Source organism: Erythrolamprus reginae, chromosome 3 (assembly GCF_031021105.1).
Source record: "Erythrolamprus reginae isolate rEryReg1 chromosome 3, rEryReg1.hap1, whole genome shotgun sequence".
Classification (NCBI taxonomy): Eukaryota; Metazoa; Chordata; class Lepidosauria; order Squamata; family Dipsadidae; genus Erythrolamprus; species Erythrolamprus reginae.
Window position 1 is genome coordinate 1644125 of NC_091952.1, and position 25244 is coordinate 1669368.

The 25244-nt window shown below is 48.1% G+C and overlaps 1 protein-coding gene across 1 annotated transcript; it reads left to right on the plus strand.

Moving 5' to 3' along the window:
- Nucleotides 1–11388: 11388 nt before the first annotated feature.
- On the plus strand, nt 11389–17245 carry LOC139165542 (tissue factor pathway inhibitor 2-like). The gene is made up of 5 exons (XM_070748726.1): nt 11389–11676; nt 12296–12442; nt 12788–12943; nt 13170–13586; nt 17189–17245. Exons 1-5 carry the CDS (start codon nt 11526–11528, stop codon nt 17203–17205), a joined length of 888 nt encoding a protein of 295 aa, XP_070604827.1. The 5' UTR covers nt 11389–11525; the 3' UTR covers nt 17206–17245.
- Nucleotides 17246–25244: the final 7999 nt, after the last annotated feature.

A 25244-nucleotide genomic window follows, 5' to 3' on the forward strand; every position in this document is an offset into this window, starting at 1 on the left:
GGGCTTCCCAGAAGCCTCCCGAACGCCGGTTCGTAACTCGAACAAAGTTCGTAAGAAGAGGCAAAATTTTGCTGAACCCCGGGTTCGGTTCGGGAGGTTGCTGGGAAGCCCCCCAGGCCGGCTGCGACCTTTTAAAACACCCGCGCCGCTTCCCAGCTGTCTCCCGAAGCCGAACGCGGAAGTTCGGCTTTAGCGTTCGGCTTCAGGAGACAGCTGCGAAGCGGCACGGCTGTTTTAAAAGGTCGCAGCTGGCCTGGGGGGCTTGCCAGCACCCCCCGAACTCCGAACCCGGGTTCGGGGGGGTGCTGGGAAGCCCCCCAGGCCGGCTGTCACCTTTTAAAACAGCCGCGCGGCTTCCCAGCAGTCGCCGAAAGCCGGGTTTTTGCGGGGGGGTTTTGGTTGCACGGATTAATTGACTTTACATTGTTTCCTATGGGAAACAATGTTTCGTCTTACGAACCTTTCGTCTTACGAACCTCCTCCTTGCACCAATTAAGTTTGTATCATGAGGTATTACTGTATTGATGCTTTAAAATATTTTGCTTGATAAGCTGAGTTCTCGGAGAGGGGCGGCATACAAATGTAATAAATTATTATTATTATTATTATTATTATTATTATTATTATTATTATTATTATAGTACAAACCCCCCCTCTGGAATGTTCTCCCTTGCAGTGAAGCCTGGGGTGTGTCCCAAAGCCCCTCCCAGCTCCGACACTCCTTGTTCCCAGAGGTGTGAAAGTGATGAGGACTGTGGAGGCCGGCAGAAGTGTTGCCTATATGCTTGCAACGTTCAGTGCATGGATCCTGTCTAAGGTAAGAGCACGGGGTCGTTTGTTTGTTTGTTTGTCTGTTTGTTTGTTTGTTTAATTACCTACCTACCTACCTACCTAGAACCTAAGAACCTAAGAAGAGCCCTGCTGAATTGGGCCAAAGCCCATTGAGTCCGGCATTCTGTGTCACCCAGTGGCCCACTAATTGCCCATGGGGATCTTGAGCAAAAAGAGAAGGCAAAACCCTCCCTTTCTCTTGACCCCCAACAAATGGTAATCAAGGGAACCCTGCCTGCCTCAACCAACATAGAGGCAGCACTTGGACATCCGCTTCAATAACCACCAATACCAGTGGGTGGATGGGGACAAGCAGCAACCAGCAACTGGGTGACCGGTCGGGCAGGAACAGGGCATTTGACGTTTTGGTGAACCAATTCAATTTTATGCTAACAGTTCGTGCGAACCAGTGTGAACTGGTTGAATGGCATCTCTGGGCCTGACTCTGTTTCTTTTCCCAGGACCCTTGTGGTGTAAGCTGGACTTCCTGCATCAACTTTGCCCTTCAAAATTGTGGCTAGTGTACCAACATGACCCAACAGACCCTTCTTCTGTCCTGGAGACCCTTCCTCCAAGCACACCTCGGTTTGTTCCTTCTTCGATGCAATAAAATGCTGAATTCTGGCTTTCCTCTTGGTCTCCCTCTTGTTTTCTTTATTAATTAGATTTCTATGCTGCCCTTCTCGAAGCGACTCAGGGTGGAAGACAACATTGTAAATGCAGGCAATATATGTGAAGAAATCTACTTATTATTTTTTTAAAAGAATATAAAAAATCAATGTAAAAATTCTACAAACCCCCCCATGTACGTTCATCTACATTCATCCAATTCAATCATTCACAACATCGGCATAGGATTGTAAGTGTAGTTGTGTAGGGTATTCTGTTGCGAGTAGATGAGTGGAGGGATCTTCTAGTAAAGTATCTCTGGACATTTTCTAGAGTGTTTATGCCCGAAATCCGGTGTGGGTCCCAGACAGATGAGCTGTATTCAAGGATTGGTCTGGCGAAAGTTTTGTATGCTCTGGTTAGTAGTGTGAGATTACCAGAGCAGAAGCTACGGAGGATTAGGTTCACAACTTTTGAAGCCTTTTTGGCGATGTTGTTGCAGTGGGCTTTGGCACTTAAGTCATGCCCCTACACCAGAGATGCTCCCGGAGTCTCACCATCGTATATTTTGTGTCAACCAAAACCAGATGCATTCTTCCAAGTGATGGTTGACTGGCCAGAGATCCTGTTGAGATCTTTTGTCTTCCTCCTTTGATCCTCTGGGCCACAGCATGTCATGTTTCCCTTGTGCTGGGCCAGAGAATAATTGTGTCCAGTACCTGCCGTATCGATGCACAGATGCAAACTGCCAACTTGGGCCTCTGAGACAAACAAAGTGTTCCAGGCCACAATAAGATCTCTATCAAGGGCACACAACCCATCAATGCAAAACCACCACAATGCCTGTGTCAGAACAAAGGGTCCAGCTGTGCGCAGAGCACAAAATGGGTGGCTCTTTCCTCCATACATAGACTCGGGGACACGCTACAATCTGAAGCCACCACAGCAGGGAGGATGAGTGTGCAAAGAGCCATGCTGGTGTCCATGGCTACACAGTCAAAATGTAGCTCTTTTTCTCCTGGGTTTCAAATGGTTTTAGAAGGAAAACTTTGTACCTTGGGGTTGAACCGTGGGGGTCTTTGGCGCATTATGAGCTTAGTGGCTTTCTTGTAGACGTTTCATGACCCAACTAGAGAACATCGTCAGTGCTAGAAGGAAAGGAGGTTTTGAAAAGGAGGAGGCGTAGTAGTAGTAGGAGAGTTAGGGCTCCTTGGTGCTCTCTGACCTTCTTCGGGTTTTAGAAACATAGAAACATAGAAGACTGACGGCAGAAAAAGACCTCCTGGACTAGTCTGCCCTTATACTATTTCCTGTGTTTTATCTTAGGATGGATCTATGTTGATCCCAGGCATGTTTCAATTCAGTGAGTGTGGATTTACCAACCACATCTGCTGGAAGTTTGTTCCAAGCATCTACTACTCTTTCAGTCAAATAATATTTTCTCACGTTACTTCTGATCTTTCCCCCAATTAACCTCAGATTGTGTCTCCTTGTCCTAGTGTTCAATTTCCTATTAAAAACACTTCCCTCCTGAACCTTATTTAACCCTTTAGCATATTTAAATGTTTTGACCGTGTCCCCCCTTTCCCTTCTGTCCTCCAGACTATACGGATGGAGTCCGTGGAGTTTTTCCTGATACGTTTTATGCTTAAGACCTTCCACCGTTTTTGTAGCCCGTCTTTTGACCCGTTCAATTTGACCAATATCTTTGTTGCAGACATTACATGACTGAACTGGGGAACATCACCAGTGCTAGAAGGGAGTGAGGTTTGTGGGGAGAAGGAGAAGGGGGATTCAGATTAACAAGAGTTAGAAGGGACCTTGAAGGTCATCTAGTCCAACCCCCCATTCAAGCAGGAGACCCTACCCCATTTCCAATGGGAGTCCAATCTCCTCTTGAAATTGTCAAGTGTTGAAGCTCCCACAATTTCTGAAGGCAACTTCTGTTCCCTGGTTTGATTGGTCTAACTAAGTGCTATTAATACCTCACTTGATCTTGATTGTATCCCTCCATTAATGCAATTTAGGATTGTGTTGGCTTTTTTTTTGGCTGCCGACGCACATTGCTGGCTCCTATTTAGCTGGTTGTCCACCAAGACTCTCGGATCCCTCTCACAGTTGCTGCTAGCGAGTGTCGTTTCACCCAACTTATGTGTATACTTTTTTAAAAAACCTACGTGTAGGACTTTACTTTTTTCTACATTGAATTTCATTTTCTTAGATAGGGCCCAATGTTCAAGTCTGTCAAGATCCACCTGGACCTTCAGCCTGTCCTCTGGGGTGTTAGCTATTCCTGCCAGTTTAGTATCCAGACATTGAAACTCTGGGAAAAGTAGAGAAGAGAGCAACCAGAATGATAAAGCAGAGTGGAAGCCAAAACACACGAGGGGAGGTTGCAAGAACTGGGCATGGATAGTCCAGCAAAGAGGAGGTCCAGGGGGGACATGATAGCAGTCTTCCAATACTTGAGGGGCTGCCACAGTGAGGAAGGGTCAGGCTGTTCTCCAAAGCACCAGAAGGCCAGATAAGGAGAAACGGATGGAAGCTGACCAAGGAGAGGCTCAACCCTTGGTTTATGGAATCTATGAACCTACGGTCATTGGTTTATGGAATTCACTTCCAGAAGAAGTTGTGACAGCTGTCAGCCTAGATAGCTTCAAGGCAGGATTGGACAGATTCTTGGATGCCAAGTGTATCATAGGTGGTTATTGAAACGGATGTCCTTCCTTCCTTCCTTCCTTCCTTCCTTCCTTCCTTCCTTCTTTCCTTCCCTCCCTCCCTCCCTCCCTCCCTCCTTCCCTCCCTCATTGAAAGGGATGTCCAAGTGCCACCTCTATGTTGGTTGAGGCAGGCAGGGTTCCCTTGGGTCCCATTTGTTGGGGGTCAAGGGAAAGGGGGGGTCTTGCCTTCTCTTTCTGCTCAAGATCCCCATGGACAATTAGTGGGCCATTGTGGGACACAGAATGCTGGACTCGATGGGCTTTGGCCTGATTCAGCAGGGCTCTTCCTATGTTCTTTTCTCCTTCCTTCCTTCCTTCCTTCCCTCCCTCCTTCCCTCCCTCATTGAAAGGGATGTCCAAGTGCCACCTCTGTGTTGGTTGAGGCAGGCAGGGTTCCCTTGAATACCATTTGTTGGGGGTCAAGGGAAAGGGAGGGTCTTGCCTTCTCTTTCTGCTCAAGATCCCCATGGACAATTGGTGGGCCATTGTGGGACACAGAATGCTGAACTCGATGGGCTTTGGCCTGATTCCGCAGGGCTCTTCTTAGGTTCTTGACCTGGAAATAAGGAGGAACTTTCTGATGGTGAGAGCGATCAATCGGTGGAACGGCCTTCAACACTGGAGACCTTCAAGAAGAGACTGGATTGCCGCATGTCTGGGGTGGTGTAGGGTCTCCTGCACCAGCAGGAGGTTGGACTACAAGACCCACAGGGTCCCTTCCAACACAAACTATAAATCAATCAATCAATCAATCTGAACATTTAAGGGAATAGAAGGGGAAGCCCAAGATTAGGGGGCTGGTAAATTTATATGCATCAGGCATCTGGTGTTCAGATTTCCGGGGCTCCAGCACATTTAAAGATAAGCTGGCCAGCACGCATGCATGCACCAGAAACCAGCTAGCAATGGTGCACATGCCCACAGAGAGGGTTCTGTGTACCACCTCTGGCACGCATGCCATAGGTTTGCCATCACAATTATAGGTGCTCCATTACTGGTGGCACAGTGGTTAGAGTGCAGCACTGCAGGCTCCTTCAGCTAACTGCTAGCTGTAGTTCAGCAGTTCAAATCTCACCAGGCTCAAGGTTGACTCAGCCTTCCTTCCTTTTGAGGTGGGTCAAATGAGGACCCAGATTGTTGGGGGCAAGAGGCTGAGTCTGTAAACTGCTTAGAGAGGGCTGTAAAAGTACTAGGAAGCAGGATATAAGTCTAAATGCTATTGCTATTCCTTCTTTCCTTCCTTCCTTCCTTCCTTCCTTCCTTCCCTCCCTCCCTCCCTCCCTCCTTCCTTCCTTCCTTCCCTGGTGGGTCAAATGAGGACCCAGATTGTCAAAGCACCATGAAGTGGTATATAAGTCTAAATGCTATTGCCCTTCCTTCCTTCCCTCCTTCCCTCCTTCCTTCCCTCCTTCCCTCCCTCCTTCCTTCCTTCCTTCCTTCCCTCCTTCTTTCCTTTCTTCCTTCCTTCCCTCCTTCCTTCCCTCCTTCTTTCCTTTCTTCCTTCCTTCCCTCCTTCCTTCCCTCCTTCCTTCCTTCCTTCCTTCCCAGCTGTGCTAAATGAGGACCCAGATTGTTGGGGGCAAGAGGCTGATTCTGTAAACCGTTTAGAGAGGGCTGTAAAGGCACTAGGAACTGGTATATAAGTCTAAATGCTATGGCTATTCTCTTTCTATGTTCATTATTCCTATTCTATAGATCCATCATAGAATCAAGCATTCTACTCAACTCACAGAAACCTCTCTTCTCCACCAGTGGGGGGAGGGGTCCAGATGTTTTGTGACACCCTGACCAGAGGCTTCCTCAGACAACCCCTGACCGCTCCATTTGTCTGGGGTTGGAAGGATCAACCGGCAGACTTTATTTCTTGCAACCACGAGGGGAAATGTCAACGTCTCCTTTTCAACCCAAGCCACGTCCCGCTTCTTCTCCCCAAGGATTCTCCTCTCTCTCCTCCCTCCCTCCTTCTCTCCCCCCTTCCAGCATTATTGTTTGAGGCTGGGCTGGGCTGGGCTTGAGTGTGGAAAAGCCACCTTCCAAGCTGGGATATAAGAAGCCAGCTGGGATTGAGAGGCAGAGAGAATTATTGGGTCTTGGGCACAGCATGGATCCTCCCGGCCTCCCGCTCTTCCTCCTCCTCTTCTTCTTCCTCTCCACGGGGTGGGCTCTGATGCCCATCCCCCAACCGTTGGGGGCTCACAAGCTTCCTTTAGGTGAGTAAGGATAATAAGAAGAAGAAGAACAGAGTTGGAAGGGACCTTGGAGGTCTTCTAGTCCAGCCCCCTGCTTGGGCAGGAGAACCTACACAACATTTTCTTTAAAACTTCCAGTATTGGGGCATTCACAACTTCTGGAGGCAACTTCTGTTCCACTGATCAACCATTCTGACTGTCAGGAAATGTCTCATTAGTTCTAAGTTGCTTCTGTCCTTGTTTAATTTCTACTCAGGTGCTTTGGAGAATAGCTTGACTCCCTCTTCTTTGGGGCCACCCCTGAGATACTGCAAGGCTGCTATCCTGTCTCCCCTGGTCCTTCCTTTCATTAAACTAGCCAGGCCCAGTTCTTGATAATAATAATAAAAAGAAGAATAATAACAGAGTTGGAAGGGACATTGGAGGTCTTCTAGTCCAACCCTCTGCTTAGGCAGGAAACCCTACACTACTTCAGACAGATGGTTATCCAACATCGTAAAAACTTCCAGTGTTGGAGCATTCACAACTTCTGGAGGCAACTTCTGTTCCACTGAACAACTGTTCTGACTGTCAAGAAATTTCTCCTTAGTTCTAAGTTGCTTCTCTCCTTGTTTAGTTTCCACCCATTGCTTCTTGTTCTACCCTCTGGGGCTTTGGAGAATAGCCTGACTTCCCCTTCTTGGTGCTTCTCTGAGTTGCAGACTTAAAGGTTATTTCTCAAAAAGCAACTGGACTTGGCTTTGGGTTTTTTTTTTCTTGAAGACCTTTTGCTACTCATCCAAGAAGCTTCTTGACTTCTGAAGAGCTGAGGAAACTTCTTGAATGAGAATTGAAAGGTCTTCAAGGGGGAAAATAAACAAAATCCAGCTGAAAACCCCCCCCCCCCATCTTTTTTTGGGGAAAAAACCTTTTGGGGATGGAGAATCTCCACAGGCATTCTCTTTCATAGACGTTTCATTACCAAATCAGGTGATAGCATCAGGAGATCAGCTAGAGGGGTTAATTTGGAACAACAAACTGAAATTAATTGGTGGGACACCCAGATGATGAAAACAGATATTTTTTAGTGGTAGCACTAGGGAAGAGTGCGTACCTGTAATAAGGTAATAGGTTGGCATCTTTAAAAATACAGAATAACAGGCGTAGAACGATATAAAGAAATAATAGTATTTATTATTTATTTATTTATTATTTATTTATTATTTATTATTTATTATTTATTATTTATTATTTATTATTTATTATTTATTATTTTTTATTTATTTATTTATTTATTTATCAGATTTGTATGCCACCCCTCTCTGCAGACTCAGGGCGGCTCACAGCAATAATAATACAATGTAAACAAATCTAATATTTAAGTTACTTTAAAAAAACCCAATTTAAAGAACCAATCATACATACTAGCATACCATGCATAAATTCTATAAGCCTAGGGGGAAGGGAAATTTCAATTCCCCCAGGCCTGACGACAGAGGTGGGTTTTAAGGAGCTTATGAAAGGCTAGGGGGGTGGGGGCAAATCTGATATCTGGGGGGAGTTGGTTCCAAAGGGTCGGGGCCGTCACAGAGAAGGCTCTTCCCCTGGGTCCCGCCAAACAACATTGTTTAGTCAACAGGACCCGGAGAAGGCCGACTCTGTGGGACCGAAACGGTCGCTGCGATTCATGTGGCAGAAGGCGGTTCCTGAGATAATCTGGTCCGGTGCCATGAAGGGCTTTATAGGTCATAACCAACACTTTGAATTGTGACCGGAAACCAATCGGCAACCAATGCAGACTGCGGAGTGTTGGTGTGACATGGTAATATTAGGGTGGGGCACCATCAGAGTAAAAGTGGAGAAGAAAATTTCACTCTGTCAATTATGATATGAGTTAAGGAGGAGAAGCACTCAAGAGAAGGTAAAAGAAGGTAAAAGAAGGAGGAAGAGGAAGGAGGAAGAGTAGAAGAGAGAAGACGGATGGACGGAGGGAAAGAAAAGGAGGAGAGAAGGTAGAGATGGGATGGGAAAGTAGGTAGAGGAGAGAAAGGTAGGGATGGGGAGTGGAAAAGACAGACTGAAGAAAGAAGGGGATGGAAAACTGGTTACAAAACAGGATATTGATTTATTATTGATTGATATCTATGTATGTGTATACCACTGATTATTTTAAGGTATGTGTATTTTGATGGAGCTTGTGGAGAAAAAATTTAAAAAATTCTTAAAAATAGGAGATAGCATCAGGGATTATAAAGGTAGACGTCCTTCCCTCTCCTGCAACATAAGAACCTAAGAGGAGCCATGCTGAGTGGGGCCAAAGCCCATCAGGTCCAGCATTCTGTGTCACACAGTGGCCCCCCAATTGTCCATGGGGATCTTGAGCAGAAAGAGAAGGCAAGACCCTCCCTTTCCCCTGACCCCCAGCAAATGGGACCCGAGGGAATCCGGCCTGCCTCAAACAACATAGAGGTGGCACATGGACATCTGTTTCAATAACAGGAAGGAAGGAAGGAAGGAAGGAAGGAAGGAAGGAAGGAAGGAAGGAAGGAAGGAAGGAAGGAAGGAAGGAAGGAAGGAAGGAAGGAAGGACATAAGAACCTAAGAAGAGCCACCTATGATACACTTGGCATCCATTAATCTGTCCAATCCTGCCTTGAAGCTCTCCAGGCTGACAGCTGTCACGACCTCTTCTGGAAGGGAATCCCATCAACCAAGGACCCTCTGGGTGAAGAAATATTTCCCTTTATTTGTCCTCACTTTCTTACCTATGAGTTTTAGGGAATGCCCCCTCGTCCTAGCATTGTGTGTGAGAGAAAATAATGTTTCTCCATCCACCTTTTCTATCCCATGCAGGATTTTATACCCTTCGATCCAGTCCCCCCTCAAACGCCGTCTTTCAAGGCTGAAGAGACCAAGGCCTTGCAACCTGGTTTCCTAAGGGAGGGGCTCCATTTCCTTGACCATTCTTGTTGCCCCTTTTTGCACCTTTTCCAGTTCCATTCTGTCCTCCTTGAGGTGCGCTGACCAGAACTGTCCACAGGACTCCAAGTGTGGTCTCCCCATCGCTTTGTACAGTGGCTTGGATCCAGGTTTTCAGGGTGCACCTTTCACCTGTATGTGCAGGAACCCCCCCTCCTGTCCTTACACTGACCACTGGGATGGGGACCATTGAGAAAAGGCAAATAAACACACACACACACACACACACCACAAGACTGTACAGCCCAAAGTTTGTAGGATACAAATAGGCAATTTTGTCTTATAATTTCATCCTTGTTGGTTATAATTATTTTGCACTGTTTTAAATCCATTTCGTGAAGGGGGGTGAATTTTGCAAGCCGCTCCAAACCTCTTCTGATCAGAAGCAATGAATAAACCCCAGTGAATGAGTAAAAATACAAAGTGAGTATCTTCCTGAAGTATACAAGTGGCCCGGAAGACAATCTTCGGAATTAAGGAGGGATTTCCTGACAGCGAAAATAATTAATCAGGGGAAGGGGCTTCCCTGCAGAAGATTTTCAAGAATTTCACTTGCAATAACCTTTAGACTTATATACTGCTTCACGGTGCTTTTCCAGCCCTCTCTAAGCGGTTTATAGAATCAGCCTCTTGCCCCCAACAATCTGGGTTTGACCCACCTGGGAGTTGGCCTTCTCCAAGTCCCGTCCCGTCGACTAAACAATATTATCTGGCAGGACCCAAGGAAAGAGCCTTCTCTGTGGCGGCCCCGGCCCTCTGGAACCAACTCCTCCCAGAGATTAGGACTGCCCCCACCCTCTTCGCCTTTCATAAGTTATTAAAAACTCATCTTTGCCGCCAGGCATGGGGAAACTAACACACCCCAATTGTCCAGGCTGATTGGTTGTGTGATTATTTTATTTTATTATAAGGGTTTTTAATTGTTCTTGTATTTTAAAATTGGATTTGTACACTGTTTATGTTGTTGTGAGCCGCCCCGAGTCCTCGGAGAGGGGTGGCATACAAATCTAATAAATAAAATAAATAAAATAAATAAATAAGGAGGGAAGTCTGAGTCAACCTTGAGCTGGTGGTGAGATTTGAACAGCTGAACTCCAGCTAGCAGTTAGTGGGAGGAGCCTGCAGTGCTGCCCTCTAACCCCTGCGCCACCCCGGCTCTAATGGCTTTTCTGAGCATTCGCTGTAGTCACCATTTCCATTTTCCTTTCCATCTCACGTTCTTCTTTCACCCCTTCGGCATGCTTCCTGGATTTTGATGATGCAGCTAGTCCTCAACTTACAACAGCACTGAAAAAAAGTGACCGAGGACCACTTGTATGAGCGTTGCAGAATCCCCCGTGGTCACGTGATCAAAATTCAGGCGCTGGGCAACCAGTTCACATTTATGATGGTTGACATACCCTGGGGTCACGTGATCCCCTTTTGCTCCATCACTGAAGACTTTAAAAAGGGCTGGACTAGAAGACCTCCAAGGTCCCTTCCAGCTCCTTCTCTTCTCTTCTTTTTCCTTCTTTCTTCTTCTCTTCTGTTCTGTTCTCTTCTTTTCTTTTCTCTTTTCCCTTCTTTTCTCTTCTCTTCTCTTCTCTTCTTTTTCCTTCTTTCTTCTTCTCTTCTGTTCTGTTCTGTTCTCTTCTTTTCTTTTCTCTTTTCCCTTCTTTTCTCTTCTCTTCTCTTCCCTACCTTTCTCTTCTCTTCTTTTTCCTCCCATCTTCCTTCTTTCTCCTTCTTTCTCCTTCCTTCCTTTCTCTCCCTTTCCTTCCCTACTCTTCTCTTCTTTTATTCTTCCATCTTCTTTCTTCTTCCTTCCCTTCCCTCCCTTTCCTTCCCTTTCCTGCTTTTCTCTTTTCTCTTCTCTTCTCCAAGAGACTGGACTTCCATTCGTCTGAAATGATACAGGGTCTCCTGTTTGAACAGGGGGTTGAGCTAGAAGACCACCGAGGTCCCTCCCAGCTCCATTATTTTACATTCGAACCAAAGTTGGCTGTAGACAGCCACCCCACCAGGACCACGAGTGTGTGACACAAGAGTTGTGGGCCGAGGAAGATGCCCCTTGCCTCTGGGGAAAAGGATAGGCCTGAAATAATGTAGCATCTCCTGCTTAAGCAAGGGTTGGACTAGAAGACCTCCCAGGTCCCTTCCAACTCCGCCCTGCTGTTCTTCGGCTCTTGCAGGTGTGGGTCCCCTCCCTTCCTTGCTCCCCAATATCTGCAGCCTCCCTATGGTCCGTGGGCCTTGCCTGGCCCTGCTGGAGCGCTGGTACTACTATCCGGAGCTGAGACGGTGCCTGAGGTTTACCTACGGTGGATGCGGAGGGAATGCCAACAACTTCATGACACAGAGGAGCTGTGAGCGGGCCTGTTCCCCTTCAGGTAAGACCCCCAACTTTTCAGAGGAGGGAGGGAGGGGACAGGAGCGAGAGAGGGGTACAGAGGGGAGAGGGAGGGAGAAAGGGAGGGGGAGAGAAAGGTACAGAGGGGAGAGGGAGGGAGAGAGCAAGGGAGAAAGAAAAGATGGGGGAGAGAGAGGGAGGGAGAAGAAGGGAGAAAGGGAGGGGAGAGAGGGAGGGAAGGGAGAGGGAGGGAGAAAGGGAGGGGGAGAGGGAGAAAGAGAATAGGGGAGAGAGAAACAGAGGGAGGGAGGGAGGGAGGGGGAAAAGAGGAGGTATGATGGAGAAAGAGGGAGAGGGAGGATGGGGAGAGGGAGAAGGGAAAGGGAGGGAGGGAGAGGTAGTGGGAGGGAGGGAGGTGGAGAGAGGGGGACAGCAGAGGAGGGAGGCAGAAAGAGAGGGGGAGAGAAGGATGGGGAGAGGGAGGGAAAAGAGGGGAGGAAGGAAGAGGGTAAGGAAAAGAAGAGAGAGGTTATGCCAAGGGGGGCTCTGCTTAGGGACTGCCCCCAAAGGGTTCGGGCCGACCCCCACTCTCCAAAGTCCAAGCGTAGTAGAGGAGGGGAGACCCGCCCAGCCTCGCTCTCCAACTCTTCCTCTTCCAGCCCCGGTTCGGCCCGGCTCCTGTCCGCGTCCTGAGCTCTTCCCAGACAAGCGTTGTGGCCAGTTCTGCTCTTCTGATGATAGCTGCCCGGGTGCCCAGCGGTGCTGCGAGACTGGCTGTGGGCGCCAGTGCCGCCTGCCTGCAGGAGGTAGTTCTCTCCTCCCTGGCCAGCCACCCCACGGAAGGACCCACCTATTGCCCTTCCGCCCTTCCTCACAGCTAGCTGCCCTCGCCCCCTCCAAATAGCCTCACCCTACAGGCGCTACCCGTGCCCCTCCCCAAATTCCCAGCTGGTGGTACTGGGGGGCAGTGGAGGGGCCCCTCTCTTATGTTCCCGATGTGTGTGGCTTCACCTGGTGAATGACGGCCTGCCCTTCCCAATGAAAAAGCAGTGGCGGCGAGGGCCCCCCCCCCTTCTCCCAATGAGACTCGGGCTGTAGGCTTTCACGCGAGGCGGTTGGACCCCTCCTCATTTTCTCCTCACCCTCTACAGCCATCCACGGCTACTGCCCCCGGCGGAGCCCCCTGGACCACCACCCGCTCCTCTGCCTGACCGGCTGCCACCGAGACGCGGACTGTGCCCTGGCCTTCCCCGGGAGGAAATGCTGCCGCTACGGCTGCCATGAGTCCTGCGTGGTGCCCGTGGAAGGTACAATGGCAACAGGGTCCCTCAAAGGAATGGAAAGGTCCCACTTGTCCAATCGGGAGCAGTCACTCTGCTCAGGGGCACTGCGGGAGAGGCGTCCACCTGGCTTCCCTCTCCTGGGCCGTCGAAAGTGGAAAGGAGGCAGCCGGGTGGGGCGGTGGGAAGGAAACCTGGGGGTCATCTATCCCGGACCCAAAGAGCCCCAACTGACCCACTTCTCCCCGACCAGAGCACCCGGGCAAGTGCCCCACGATGCCCGTCCTGCAGACCTTCGCGCCCTGCAACAACACTTGTGCCAACGACCTCGAGTGCCTCCAGGAGGAGAAATGCTGCTTCGACGGCTGCGGACACTCCTGCCTGACCCCAGAGACCGCCCGGCCCTCGCCCCCTCGCCTCCCTGACCTGCCCCGCTGGGTCCGGCTGGAACCACTGCCCAGCCCCTCTCCCCATGCAGAGCGTCGTTTGCAATGCCACCTGCCTGCCAAGCCGGGACCCTGCCAGGTGATGCAGCCGCGCTACTTCTACAGCCAGACCCTCGGCCGCTGCCGGCTCTTCCTGTACAGCGGCTGCCAGGGCAACGGCAACAATTTCCGCAGCAGGAGCGAGTGCGAGAGAATCTGCGGCAGGAGCCTGCTGGATAAGCCAGGTGAGGCGGGAATCTTAGTAGGCAACCGGCTGAACATGAACCAACAGTGTGCAGGGGGAGCCGAAAAAGCCAGTGCAACCCTAAGACGCATTAAGAAAGGGACACAAGGAAAAAATGACCACTACTCTAGGAAGCCTTAGTGATTCCACATCTAAGGTAGTGCATCCAGTTTTGGTCATCACTAGTAAAGGGCCGCTCTCCTTCGACACTACCAGTGCGCCCTCTGAGGCCTCATTATTATTATTATTATTATTATTATTATTATTATTATTATTATTAATTAGATTTGTGTGACGCCCCTCTCCGCAGACTCGGGGCAGCTCACAACACAATAAAACAGTTCATAACAAATCTAACAATTTACAATTTAAAATATTAAAAAACCCCATTATTTAAGCAAACATACATACAAGCATACCATACATAAATTGAATTGAATAGGTCCGGGGGAGATGTCTCAGTTCCCCCATGCCTGACGACAAAGGTGGGTTTTGAGGAGTTTGCGAAAGGCAAGGAGGGTAGGGGCAGTTCTAATCTCTGGGGGAGCTGGTTCCAGAGAGTCAGGGACGCCACAGAGAAGGCTCTTCCCCTGGGTCCTGCCAGACGGCATTGTTTAGTGGATGGGACCCGGAGAAGGCCAACTCTGTGGGACCTAATCGGTCGCTGGGATTCGTGCGGCAGAAGGCGGTCTCGGAGATATTCTGGTCCAATGCCATGAAGGGCTTTATAGGTCATAACCAACACTTTGAATTGTGACCGGAAACTGATCGGCAGCCAATGCAGACTGCAGAGTGTTGGTGTGATATGGGCATGCCTTGGGAAGCCCATGATTGCTCTCGCAGCTGCATTCTGCACGATCTGAAGTTTCCGAACACTTTTCAAAGGTCGCCCCATGTAGAGTGGGGCTGTGTGTGCATCCGGTGGGCACGTGGGCACCCATCAGCGCAAGATTCCGGTTCTGCGCATGTGCAGCAAGTGAAATCTCATGTGAGGACATGCATGTGAGCAAGATTTTGGCGATTTTCACTGATATCTTTGCTTCCGCGCATGTGCAGACACAAAAAATGGGCAAAAATTGCCAAAACCTTGCTCATGCTTCCTTACGCAAGATCTCACTTGCTGCGCATGCACCGAAGCAAAATCTCACGTGGAGTTCACATGCACATGTTGGGGGTGCACAGCTGCGCATGCAGCTCCCATTTTTCCAACTGAAGCTGCGCACTGGTCCGTGTAACCAGCAGCCCATTGCTGGTCACCATATTATTAAAAAGAATGTTGACTTTTTTTGAGAGAAAGGAGAACAACCAGGATGACAAGGAAAGAGCCAGGGTGGCGCAGCAGGTAGAGTGCTGTACTGCAGACCACTGAAGCTGACTATAGATCTATAGGTCAGCGGTTCAAATCTCACCACCGGCTCAAGGTTGACTCAGCCTTCCATCCTTCCGAGGTGGGTCAAATGAGGACCCGGATTGTGGGGGCAAGAGGCTGGCTCTGTTAAAAAGTGCTATTGCTAACATCTTGTAAGCTGCCCTGAGTCTAAGGAGAAGGGCGGCATTAAAAAATTGAATAAATAAAATAAAGTTAGCTGTCTAGAGTCCCTGAGCGCCAACAAACATGGAACTGGAGGAACTGGGCAGGGCTGGTCTAGGGAAGAGAAGACCAGGGGAGACATGAGAATTCCCTTATCATATTCCTTTATGACACCAGGTTGCAAGGCCTTGGTCTCTTCAGCCTTGAAAGATGGCGTTGAAGGGGGGACTTGATCGAAGTGTATAAAATCCTTCATGGGATAGAAAAGGTGGATAGAGAAAAATTCTTTATCACACAATACGAGGACGAGGGGTTCCTCCCTAAAGCTCATAGGTGAGAAAGTGAGGACAAATCAAGGGAAATATTTCTCCACCCAGAGGGTCCTTGGTTGATGGGATTCCCTTCCAGAAGTGGTCGTGACAGCTGTCAGCCTGGAGAGCTTCAAGGCAGGATGAGACAGATTCATGGATGCCGAGTGTATCTATCGGTCGTTATTGAAACGGATGTCCAAGTGCCGCTTCTATGTTGTTTGAGGCAGGCAGGATTCCCCGGGGTCCCATTTGTTGGGGTTCAGGGGAAAGGGAGGGTCTTGCCTTCTCTTTCTGCTCAAGATCCCCATGGACAATTGGTGGGCCACTGTGTGACACAGAATGCTGGACTTGATGGGCTTTGGCCTGATTCAGCAGGGCTCTTCTTAGGTTCTTATTTATTTATTTTATTTATTTAGATTTGTATGACGCCCCTCTCCGCAGACTCGGGGCGACTCACAACAAGTGAAAAAGACAGTTTGCGACTTATGAGAACATCTTCCAGTACTTGAGGGGCTGCCACAGAGGAAGGGGGTCAGGCTGTTTCCCAAGGCACCAGAAGGCCAGACAAGCTGTGAGCCGCCCCGAGTCCACGGAGAGGGGTGACATACAAGTCCAATAAATAAATAAATAAATAAATAAACAATGGGTGGAAGCTGACCAGGGAGAGATTCAACCTAGAAATAAGGAGGAATTTTCTGACGGTGAGAACGATCAATCAGTGGAACAGACATCGCCTGCAGAGGTTGTGAGAATTCCAACACTTGGTACTTTCAAGGGGAGACTGGACTGCCCTCTGTCAATCTTTTTCTGCTCAGGTACCAAAAGGGAGCACACAGGAGGGATAGTGTCTGCGTGTGCCCACACCCATAATGCAATGCCCTCCCCCACGCATTCATGCACAATCCACCCCTGCTGCTTCCCTCACTGAAGCCTCTGGACTTCCAGGAGGCCCGTTGGGCTGATTTTCACCCTCCCGAGGCTTCAGGAAAGGCTCCAGAGCCTGTGGATGGTGGAAAATGGTTCAATGGACCTACCAGAAGTTCATTCCAGTAGTCCCATTGGCAGTGGTGGGCTACTGCATGGACGTCCAGTACGCCGTCCCGGTAGGAAAAATGGAGATTCGCAAGGATGTCCGTGTCCCCAACGCATGCATTAGTGCATCAGTCTGAGATTTGGGTTCTGTGCATGCTCAGGAATGAAATCTCGCTCGAGGACACTCGTACGCACAAGATGTTGTCGATTTTCAGCATTTCTGCATGCGCGGAAGCCAAGAAATCACCAAAAAATTGGCAAAATCTCATGCACACGAGCATCCTCAAGTGAGATTTTGCTTCCTGCACCTGTGCAGAAGCTGAATCTCGCACTGCCACACAAATGCACACTGGACACGCTCAGGCCAGTCACTGGGAGCACATCGGTAGCACCGGTGGCAGGGAGCCCTTCACTGCCCCTTGGGTCTGTTTTTCGCCATCCACAGGTTCTGGAGGCTTTCCTGAAGCCTGGGGAGGGCGAAAACAGCCTCCCCAGCCTTCCTAAAGGCCCCAAATCAGCTGGTCAGCGCACTGGAACTGACATAGGGCAATGCCTCGCATGCCATAGGTTCACCATCACAAGTGTAGGGTGTCCTGCTTAGGCAAGAGGCTGTTCTAGATGACCTTAGAGGTCCCTTCCAACTCTGTTAATCTGTATTTATGAATGGGGTGTGCCCACCCCCAGTTTCTTCTCTTTCGCCCCAGCGCCTCTCTTGCCTTTCCTCCGCAGACCCCATCTTGGAATGAGACCCTGGACAGGCTGCTCCGTTCTGCTGCAGGATGGGACCTCTCCAGCCCAGGAGTTTGGACACATGGCCGGCGGTGCTGGGCCCCCTTGGGAAGCAGCTGGTATTGCCCCCTCCCCAAAATAAAGGCCATATATTTTCTCACTGCATCCCCCAGACTGGTCTGTGAGTCGAGAGCTTCCACCTCTTGTGCAAAAGCCCCCTTTCTTATGTTAACGTGACCAGATTATAATTTAGCTAAAGCGGGAGACCATTGCTGTGGGGGGAGGGGGGAATGGAATGGATGACTTTGTGTGTGTGTGTACAGGGTGTGTTCCAAAATGAATGCAATTACTTTTTTAAAAGTAATTTATTGAACAGATTTGCGCAAACACTTAACATTCTTCAAAGTACTGTCCTTGGGCCTCTACACATTTTTTCCAGCAACTCTGCCATGACCGGTACACGCCCTGGAATGCACTTTCGGGGACCTCTCGCAAGGTCTTTGTCACGGCTGATTGGATCTCTTCTATGGGTTCCTTTCAGGGCTGCCTTAATCCGAGGGAACAAAAAGAACTGCTGGGGCGACATCAGGACTATTTGTATTTGTATTTGTATTTGTTAGATTTGTATGCCGCCCCTCTCCGAAGACTTGGGGCGGCTAACAACAATATAAAAAGACAATGTAAACAAATCTAATATTAAAACAATCTTAAAAACCCCAATTTAAAGAACCACTCATACATACAAGCATACCATGCCCTCATCACCTCGAGGTTCGACTACTGTAATGCTCTCTACGTGGGGCTACCTTTGAAAAGTGTTCGGAAACTTCAGATCGTGCAGAATGCAGCTGCGAGAGCAGTCATGGGCCTACCTAGGTATGCCCATGTTTCACCAACACTCCGCAGTCTGCATTGGCTGCCGATCAGTTTCCGGTCACAATTCAAAGTGTTGGTTATGACCTTTAAAGCCCTTCATGGCACTGGACCAGAATATCTCCGAGACCGCCTTCTGCCGCACGAATCCCAGCGACCGATTAGGTCCCACAGAGTGGGCCTCCTCCGGGTCCCGTCAACTAAACAATGTCGGTTGGCGGGCCCCAGGGGGAGAGCCTTCTCTGTGGCGGCACCGACTCTCTGGAACCAACTCCCCCCGGAGATCAGAACTGCCCCTACTCTTCCTGCCTTCCGTAAACTCCTCAAAACCCACCTTTGCCGTCAGGCATGGGGAAACTAAACATCTTCCCCTGGGCACTTTGAATTTATATATGGTATGCTTGTGTGTGTGTATGTTAGTATAGGGGTTTTTCTTAAATTTATAATATTTTAATTAAATTGGATTATGTATTGGATTGTCTTTTCACTTGTTGTGAGCCGCCCCGAGTTTTCGGAGAGGGGCGGCATACAAATCCATATAATAAATAAATAAATAAATACCATGTATAAATTCTATAAGCCTAGGGGGAAGGGAAAATTTCAATTCCCCCATGCCTGACGACAGAGGTGGGTTTTAAGGAGCTCACGAAAGGCAAGGATGGTGGGGACAACTCTGATATCTGGGGGGAGCTGGTTCCAGAGGGCTGGGGCTGCCACAGAGAAGGCTCTTCTCCTGGGTCCTGCCAAACGACATTGCTTAGTCGACGGGACCCGGAGAAGGCCAACTCTGTGGGGGTGGGGGCAGTGTTCGCACCTGTTGTTTGGCCAGGAACTTGCGGACTCGTAGTGCATTGTGGCAAGGCGTGTTTTTCATCCATAGTAGAGATCCAATCAGCCATGACAAAGACCTTGTGAGAGGTCCCTGAAGACACCTTCCAGGGCACGTACCGGTCATAGCAGAGTCACTGGAAAAAATGTGTCGAGGCCCAAGGACAATACTTTGAAGAATTTTAAGTGTTTGTGCAAATCTGTTCAATAAATTACTTTTTTAAAAATAATGGCATTACTTTTGGAACACACCCTGTATGTGTGTGTTTGTGTGTGTAAAAATACCTTTAGGACAGCAGCCACAGGCAAGGGTGTGGTTCCTTCTGGCCCAGACAGTGTAGGGTCACTTGCTGAGGAGAGTGGCGGCTTCGGTGGCATCGGCGGGGAGGCTCAGGGCCCCCACATGGATGAGCAGGAGGACTGGGCGGGCGAGGGGCATCTTCTTTGAGGAGGCGGGGGGAGCAGAAAGTCACGTGGGGTTTCTCATGTTTTCCTCAACCTCGGCGGCTTTAAAGGCGTGTGGGGACTTCCAACTCCCGGAGCTCCCCGTAGGACTTTTAGAAAACTTAATAAATTTTAGAAATGACTTTATTGTCATTTTTATCGCTGTATGTTCTATTCTCCAAAGCTAAGGTGACCAGACGTTCCATTTTTAAAAAATCAGGACTTTTTTAAAACGACGTGGGACGCCGGACAAATTGCTCAAAAGCGGGACAGTCTCGCCAAAAGTGGGACATCTGGTCACCTTATCTTATATGGGTCAGAGCTGCTGCAGTGCATCAGGCTGTGCGGGAATCATTGTGGCCAACATCACACACACACACACACACACGTGGAGGACCTTCACTGAATCCAGGGAACAAAGATATTAACACAGGCTTTATATCCAAAATAAAAAGTAGATTTGTTCTGAAATAAATTTACTTATATATATTTATTTATTTATTTATTTAAATGTATAGGCCGCCCATCTCCTAGTGGACGCAGGGGGGGGGGGGGGCATACAACAATTAAAAAATTACAAAGATAAAAGATACAATTTTAAACCTCAATATTGAACATTTATACTTCAATCATTCATAGTTGCTGGCCGGAACAGGGTACAACGCTCATTGGTCCCAGGCCTGCCGGTAGAGCTGTGTTTTTAAGACCTTTCGGAAGGCCATGAGGGTGGGGGCACTGAGAATCTCTGGGGGGAGTTGGTTCCAAAGGAACAGAGCTGCCACAAAAAAGGCCCTCCCCCGCAGCCCTGCCAGCTGACACTGCTTGGCTGATGGGACCCGGAGGAGGACACCTCTATGGGATGTGACCGGTCACTGGGACATGGGAGGCAGGAGCAGGGGCGGATCACCATTCCCGGTGCTACCAGAATGGGCTGGAAGCGCATGTGCTGAGCATGAGATTTCCAGGTTTTTTAACTTCTGCACATGAGCAGAAGCAAAAAGGCCCAGAAATAGGCCAAAGTAAAGTAAGTGGCCACCGCCACTCCCCCCACTGCTCACCACTGCTCCCCCCGCTCGCTGCTGCTCTCCCCTCCCACTGTCGCTCCCCCGCTGCACCACTCACGGCGGCTCTGTCCCACTGTGAGCAGCAGCTCTGCACTGAATGACAGCTCCACGGCGAGCGGCCCCCCTCCGCCTGCTCTGCCACTCTTCCCGGCCCTTTTTGATTTGATTTGATTTGATTTGATTTGATTTGATTTGATTTGATTTGATTTGATTTGATTTGATTTGATTTGATTTGATTTGATTTGATTTGATTTGATTTGATTTGATTTGATTTGATTTGATTTGATTTGATTTGATTTGATTCGATTCGATTCGATTCGATTCGATTCGATTTGTATGCTGCCCCTCTCCGTAGACTTGGGGCAGCTAACAACAGTAATAAAAACAGCATATGACAATCCAATATTAAAACAGTTAAAACCCTTGTTATAAAACCAAACATACATGCAGACATACCATGCATAAAATTGTAAAGGCCTGGGGGGAAAGAGCATTTCAATTCCCCCATGCCTGACGGCAGAGGTGGATTTTAAGGAGCTTACGAAAGGCAAAGAGGGTGGGGGCAATTCTAATCTCTGGGGGGAGTTGGTTCCAGAGGGCCGGGGCCGCCACAGAGAAGGCTCTTCCCCTGGGTCCCGCCAAGCGACATTGTTTAGTTGACAGGACCCGGAGAAGACCCACTCTGTGGGACCTAATCGGTCGCTGGGATTCGTGCAGCAGATGGTGGTCCCTGAGATAGTCTGGTCCGGTGCCATGGAGGGCTTTATAGGTCATAACCAAGATGTGCCGATAAGATGTACCAGGGTGCAGGGAGCAGGCTGGCTGGCCCCAAGCTCTGGCCATGTAGCTTCACTGTGCTCTCCTGCATCACAGGCAACTCTCTTCTGCGGCAGAGAGCAGACCATGCGGCCGGAGCTCAGGTCGGCTTCTTTTGCTGGTACCCCAGCTGTTGCTCTAGGCACTGCAGTGAGGTTCGGCTGCTGCGCATGTTCAGCAGCTGAAATCTCGCGCACGGACGTCCTTCCAGCAGCCAAAATTTCTGGTTTCTTTGCTTCCGCGCATGCTGCACTCTAAGCACTGCGCCACCCCATAAACAGGGACAGGCCTGGAATCTCATGGTGGTGGCCATTATCATCTTCATCTTTCAAGAGCCTTCATTGTGGACAACCCTTGATTGTAGATCAGTGTAGATCTGGGGAGTCTCTAAACTTGGCAACTTGGAGACCTGTGGACTTCAACTCCCAGAATTCCCCAGCTTTAAGGTTGCCAAGTTTGAAGAGCCCTGAGGTAGAGCAATAATAGAAGACCTTCCATAAAGAACATGGGAACTAATCAATGGGTGGAAACTAAACAAGGAGAGAAGCAACTTAAAACTAAGGAGAAATTTCCTGACAGTTAAAACGGTTGATCAGTGGGACAGAAGTTGCCTGCAGAAGTTGTGGATGCTCCAACACTGGAAGTTTTTAAGAAGATGTTGGATAACCATTTGTCTGAAGTGCTGTAGGGCTTCCTGCCCAAGCAGGGGGTTGGACTAGAAGACCTCCAAGGTCCCTTCCAACTTTACTATTATTCTTATTAAGAACTGGGCATGGCTAGTTTAATGAAAAGAAGGACCAGGGAAGACATGATAGCAATCTTCCAATATCTCGGTGCTGCCACAGAGAAGGGGGAGTCAACCTATTCTCCAAAGCACCTGAGAACAGAACAAGCAAAGGGTGGAAACTAAACAAGGAGAGAAGCAACTTAGAACTGTCAAATTTTGTGACAGTCAGAACGGTTGAACAGTGGAACAGCTTGCCTCCAGAGGTTGTGAATGCCCCAACACTGGAGGTTTTTAAGCAGATGTTGGATAACCATCTGTCTGAAGTAGTGTAGGGTTTCCTGCCTAAGCAGGGGGTTGGACTAGAGGACCTCCAAGGTCCCTTCCAATTCTGTTGTTGTTGTTGTTGTTGTTGTTGTTGTTGTTATTATTATTATTATTATTATTATTATTATTATTATTATTATTATTATTATGTCAGTACAACACAGCAAACGAGATCACTATGCTGGATTTCGTATTTCATAACCAGTCAGGCGCTTCCCAAGCACCTAGGACTGCGTGATGTAGCGGCGAATTATGTTTGCCGATCCCAGTAAAGCGACTTTTGCAATTGACAGATGGAGATTTTGTCAATTCCGATGGTTTTCAAATGTCCACTGAGATCCTTTGGCCCTGCGCCCAGCGTGCCAAGGACCACTGGGACCACTTTCACGGGCTTATGCCAGAGTCGTTGCAGCTCGATTTTCAGATCTTCGTATTTCACTAATTCCTCTAGCTGCTTATCCTCAATTCTGCTGTCTCCTGGGATTGCGATGTCGATGATCCATACTTTCTTTTTCTCCACGATCACAATGTCTGGTGTAGTATTATTATTATTGTTGTTATTATCATCATCATCATCATCATCATCATCATCATCATCATCATGAAGAGGAGCTTGCCTCTCTCCTTCTCCGGCGCTTCCGCCCAGCTGCCAGGCCTGGCCAGACTGTACATTCTGTGATGGTCAGATAGCTATTGTATCGTCCGTGATACTATCTCTCCCTGGTATTGTGCAAGATCAGAAGCCGTTTCCAAAAAACAATGGAAGAGCAGCATCACAAAGAAGGTTTGTTCCAGAAGAAAACAGTCGCCGGTTTGTTCTTGGAAGGACGACCCTGACTGGGGACTTGAGGCGCCCCAGGCACACAAAAGATTGTGCACCCTCCGTTTCTATGGAACTAAATGTAATGGGATAGAATGGAGTACAATAGAAATTAAACAGAATAGATTAAATGGAATGGAACAGAACAGAACAGAACAGAAATTAAATAGAATGGAATGGAATGAAACAGAATGGAACTGAATAGAAATAGAATAGAAATAGAATAGAATAGAATAGAATAGAATGGAATGGAATGGAATGGAATGTAGAGTAGATTTATATACATGATACTAGTAAAAGAGACACATTAGAACAGAGGAATGGAATAGAATTCTTTTTTGGCCAAGTGTGATTGGACACACAAGGAATTTGTCTTGGTGCGTTGAGATACTGTTCTGGTAACTGTCTTAGCAAAGAGCCTTCCAGTTGCCTAATAGAATAACGAGAGTTGGAAGGGACCTTGGAGATCTTCTAGTCCAACCCCCTGTGTAGGGAGGAAATCCTATAAGAGGGCTCCAAAGCACAACGACGTGGAATATAAGTCTAAGGGGAAGAGCCTTCTCTGTGGTGGCTCCGACCCTCTGGAATCAGCTCCCTCCAGAGATTAGAACTGCCTCTACCCTCCTTGCCTTTCGTAAACTCCTTAAAACCCACCTCTGTCGTCTAGCATGGGGGAACTGAGACATCTCCCCCTGCCTATGTAGTTTTTGTGCATGATATGACTGTATGTATGTATTTTATATTGGGGTTCCTTGCTTTTTGATTTTTAAATGTACAATTGTTATTTTAGACTCTAATTATTAGATATGTCATTATATATTGTTTTTATCACTGTTGTGAGCTGCCCCGAGTCTGCGGAGAGGGACGGCATACAAATCTAATAAATAAAAGTGCCATTGCGAATCTGTTAAACAGAATTAGAATAGAAATAGAATTCTTGATTGGCCAAGTGGGATTGGACACACAAGGGATTTGTCTTTGGTGCAGATGCTCTCAGCGTACATAAAAGAAAAAGAGACATTTGTCATACGGGTCAAATAAGCAATGAATTGTTCTTCCATTATTCCATTACTCCAATCTGCCCCCCCCAGCCAGGGCTGGGACTGGGGGGTGGGGGGCAGAGCAGGACCCTCTGTGAAGAAGCTCTTTGCAGAAACCTCCGCTCCAGCCTGCTTTGCCTTCAGTTCGACAGGAGGTGGCGCATGTGCTCTTTGCAAAGTTCCTGCCAAAAAACACGAAAGAATGTTCTAGCTGTTGGGGTTTTTTCCCCAACGTCCAGAATTCCCTGGAAACCAGTCAATCAAATCAGAACTGCAAGGGACTTTGGAGGTCTTCTAGTCTAGCCCCCTGCTCAGGCAGGAGAACCTAAACCAGTGGGGGCGAAACGTTTTCCTCTTGCGTGCCAAAATGGGAGCGCATGCGTGCGCCAGTATATGCACATGCCAGCACACCTGTGCACATGTGCCACACACTGCAAATTTTTTAATAAGATAATCTTTGTTAGTTTAATACATGTAATAAAAATAAACAAGCAACAAAAACAAGAAACTAACAAAACGTTACACGCACATACACAAAACTAGTTGTCAACTGTACTGTTGACTGCTAAAAGTGCAACCTTTCAAAATTTGTCCTATATATTTGTATATCTTAATTATATTTACATTTCACAATTCATCAGATAATCAACCATCAAGAAAAAAAATATTCTTTTTTGCTATATCTCTTCTCTGAAATATATTTCTCCCATTTGGGGTGAGTTCTTTGTGTATTTGGATTTGTTTATTTTATTTTCTTCAAATTTTCACTGTATTTGAATCATTTTACCCATTTGTGCCATTGATCCCAAGCGCTGTAGAAGACCATTTCATCACAGTGCTCATTTTATTTATTTGTTTGTTTGACTGACTGACTGACTGACTGACTGACTGACTGACTGACTGACTGACTGACTGACTGAATGGCTGATTGACTGATTGACTGATTGACTGACTGACTGACTGACTGACTGACTGAATGACTGAATGACTGAATGACTGATTGACTGATTGACTGACTGACTGACTGACTGACTGACTGAATGACTGATTGACTGATTGACTGACTGACTGACTGACTGACTGAATGACTGACTGAATGACTGACTGAATGACTGACTGA

Bases quoted from the DNA above. Each gene is read 5' to 3' on its own strand.
- LOC139165542 (XM_070748726.1), top strand. From the start codon at position 11,526: ATGGTCCGTGGGCCTTGCCTGGCCCTGCTGGAGCGCTGGTACTACTAT. The intron at 11,677-12,295 runs GTAAGACCCCCA...TTCCTCTTCCAG, and splicing joins GCGGGCCTGTTCCCCTTCAG to CCCCGGTTCGGCCCGGCTCC. The intron at 12,944-13,169 runs GTACAATGGCAA...CTCCCCGACCAG, and splicing joins CTGCGTGGTGCCCGTGGAAG to AGCACCCGGGCAAGTGCCCC.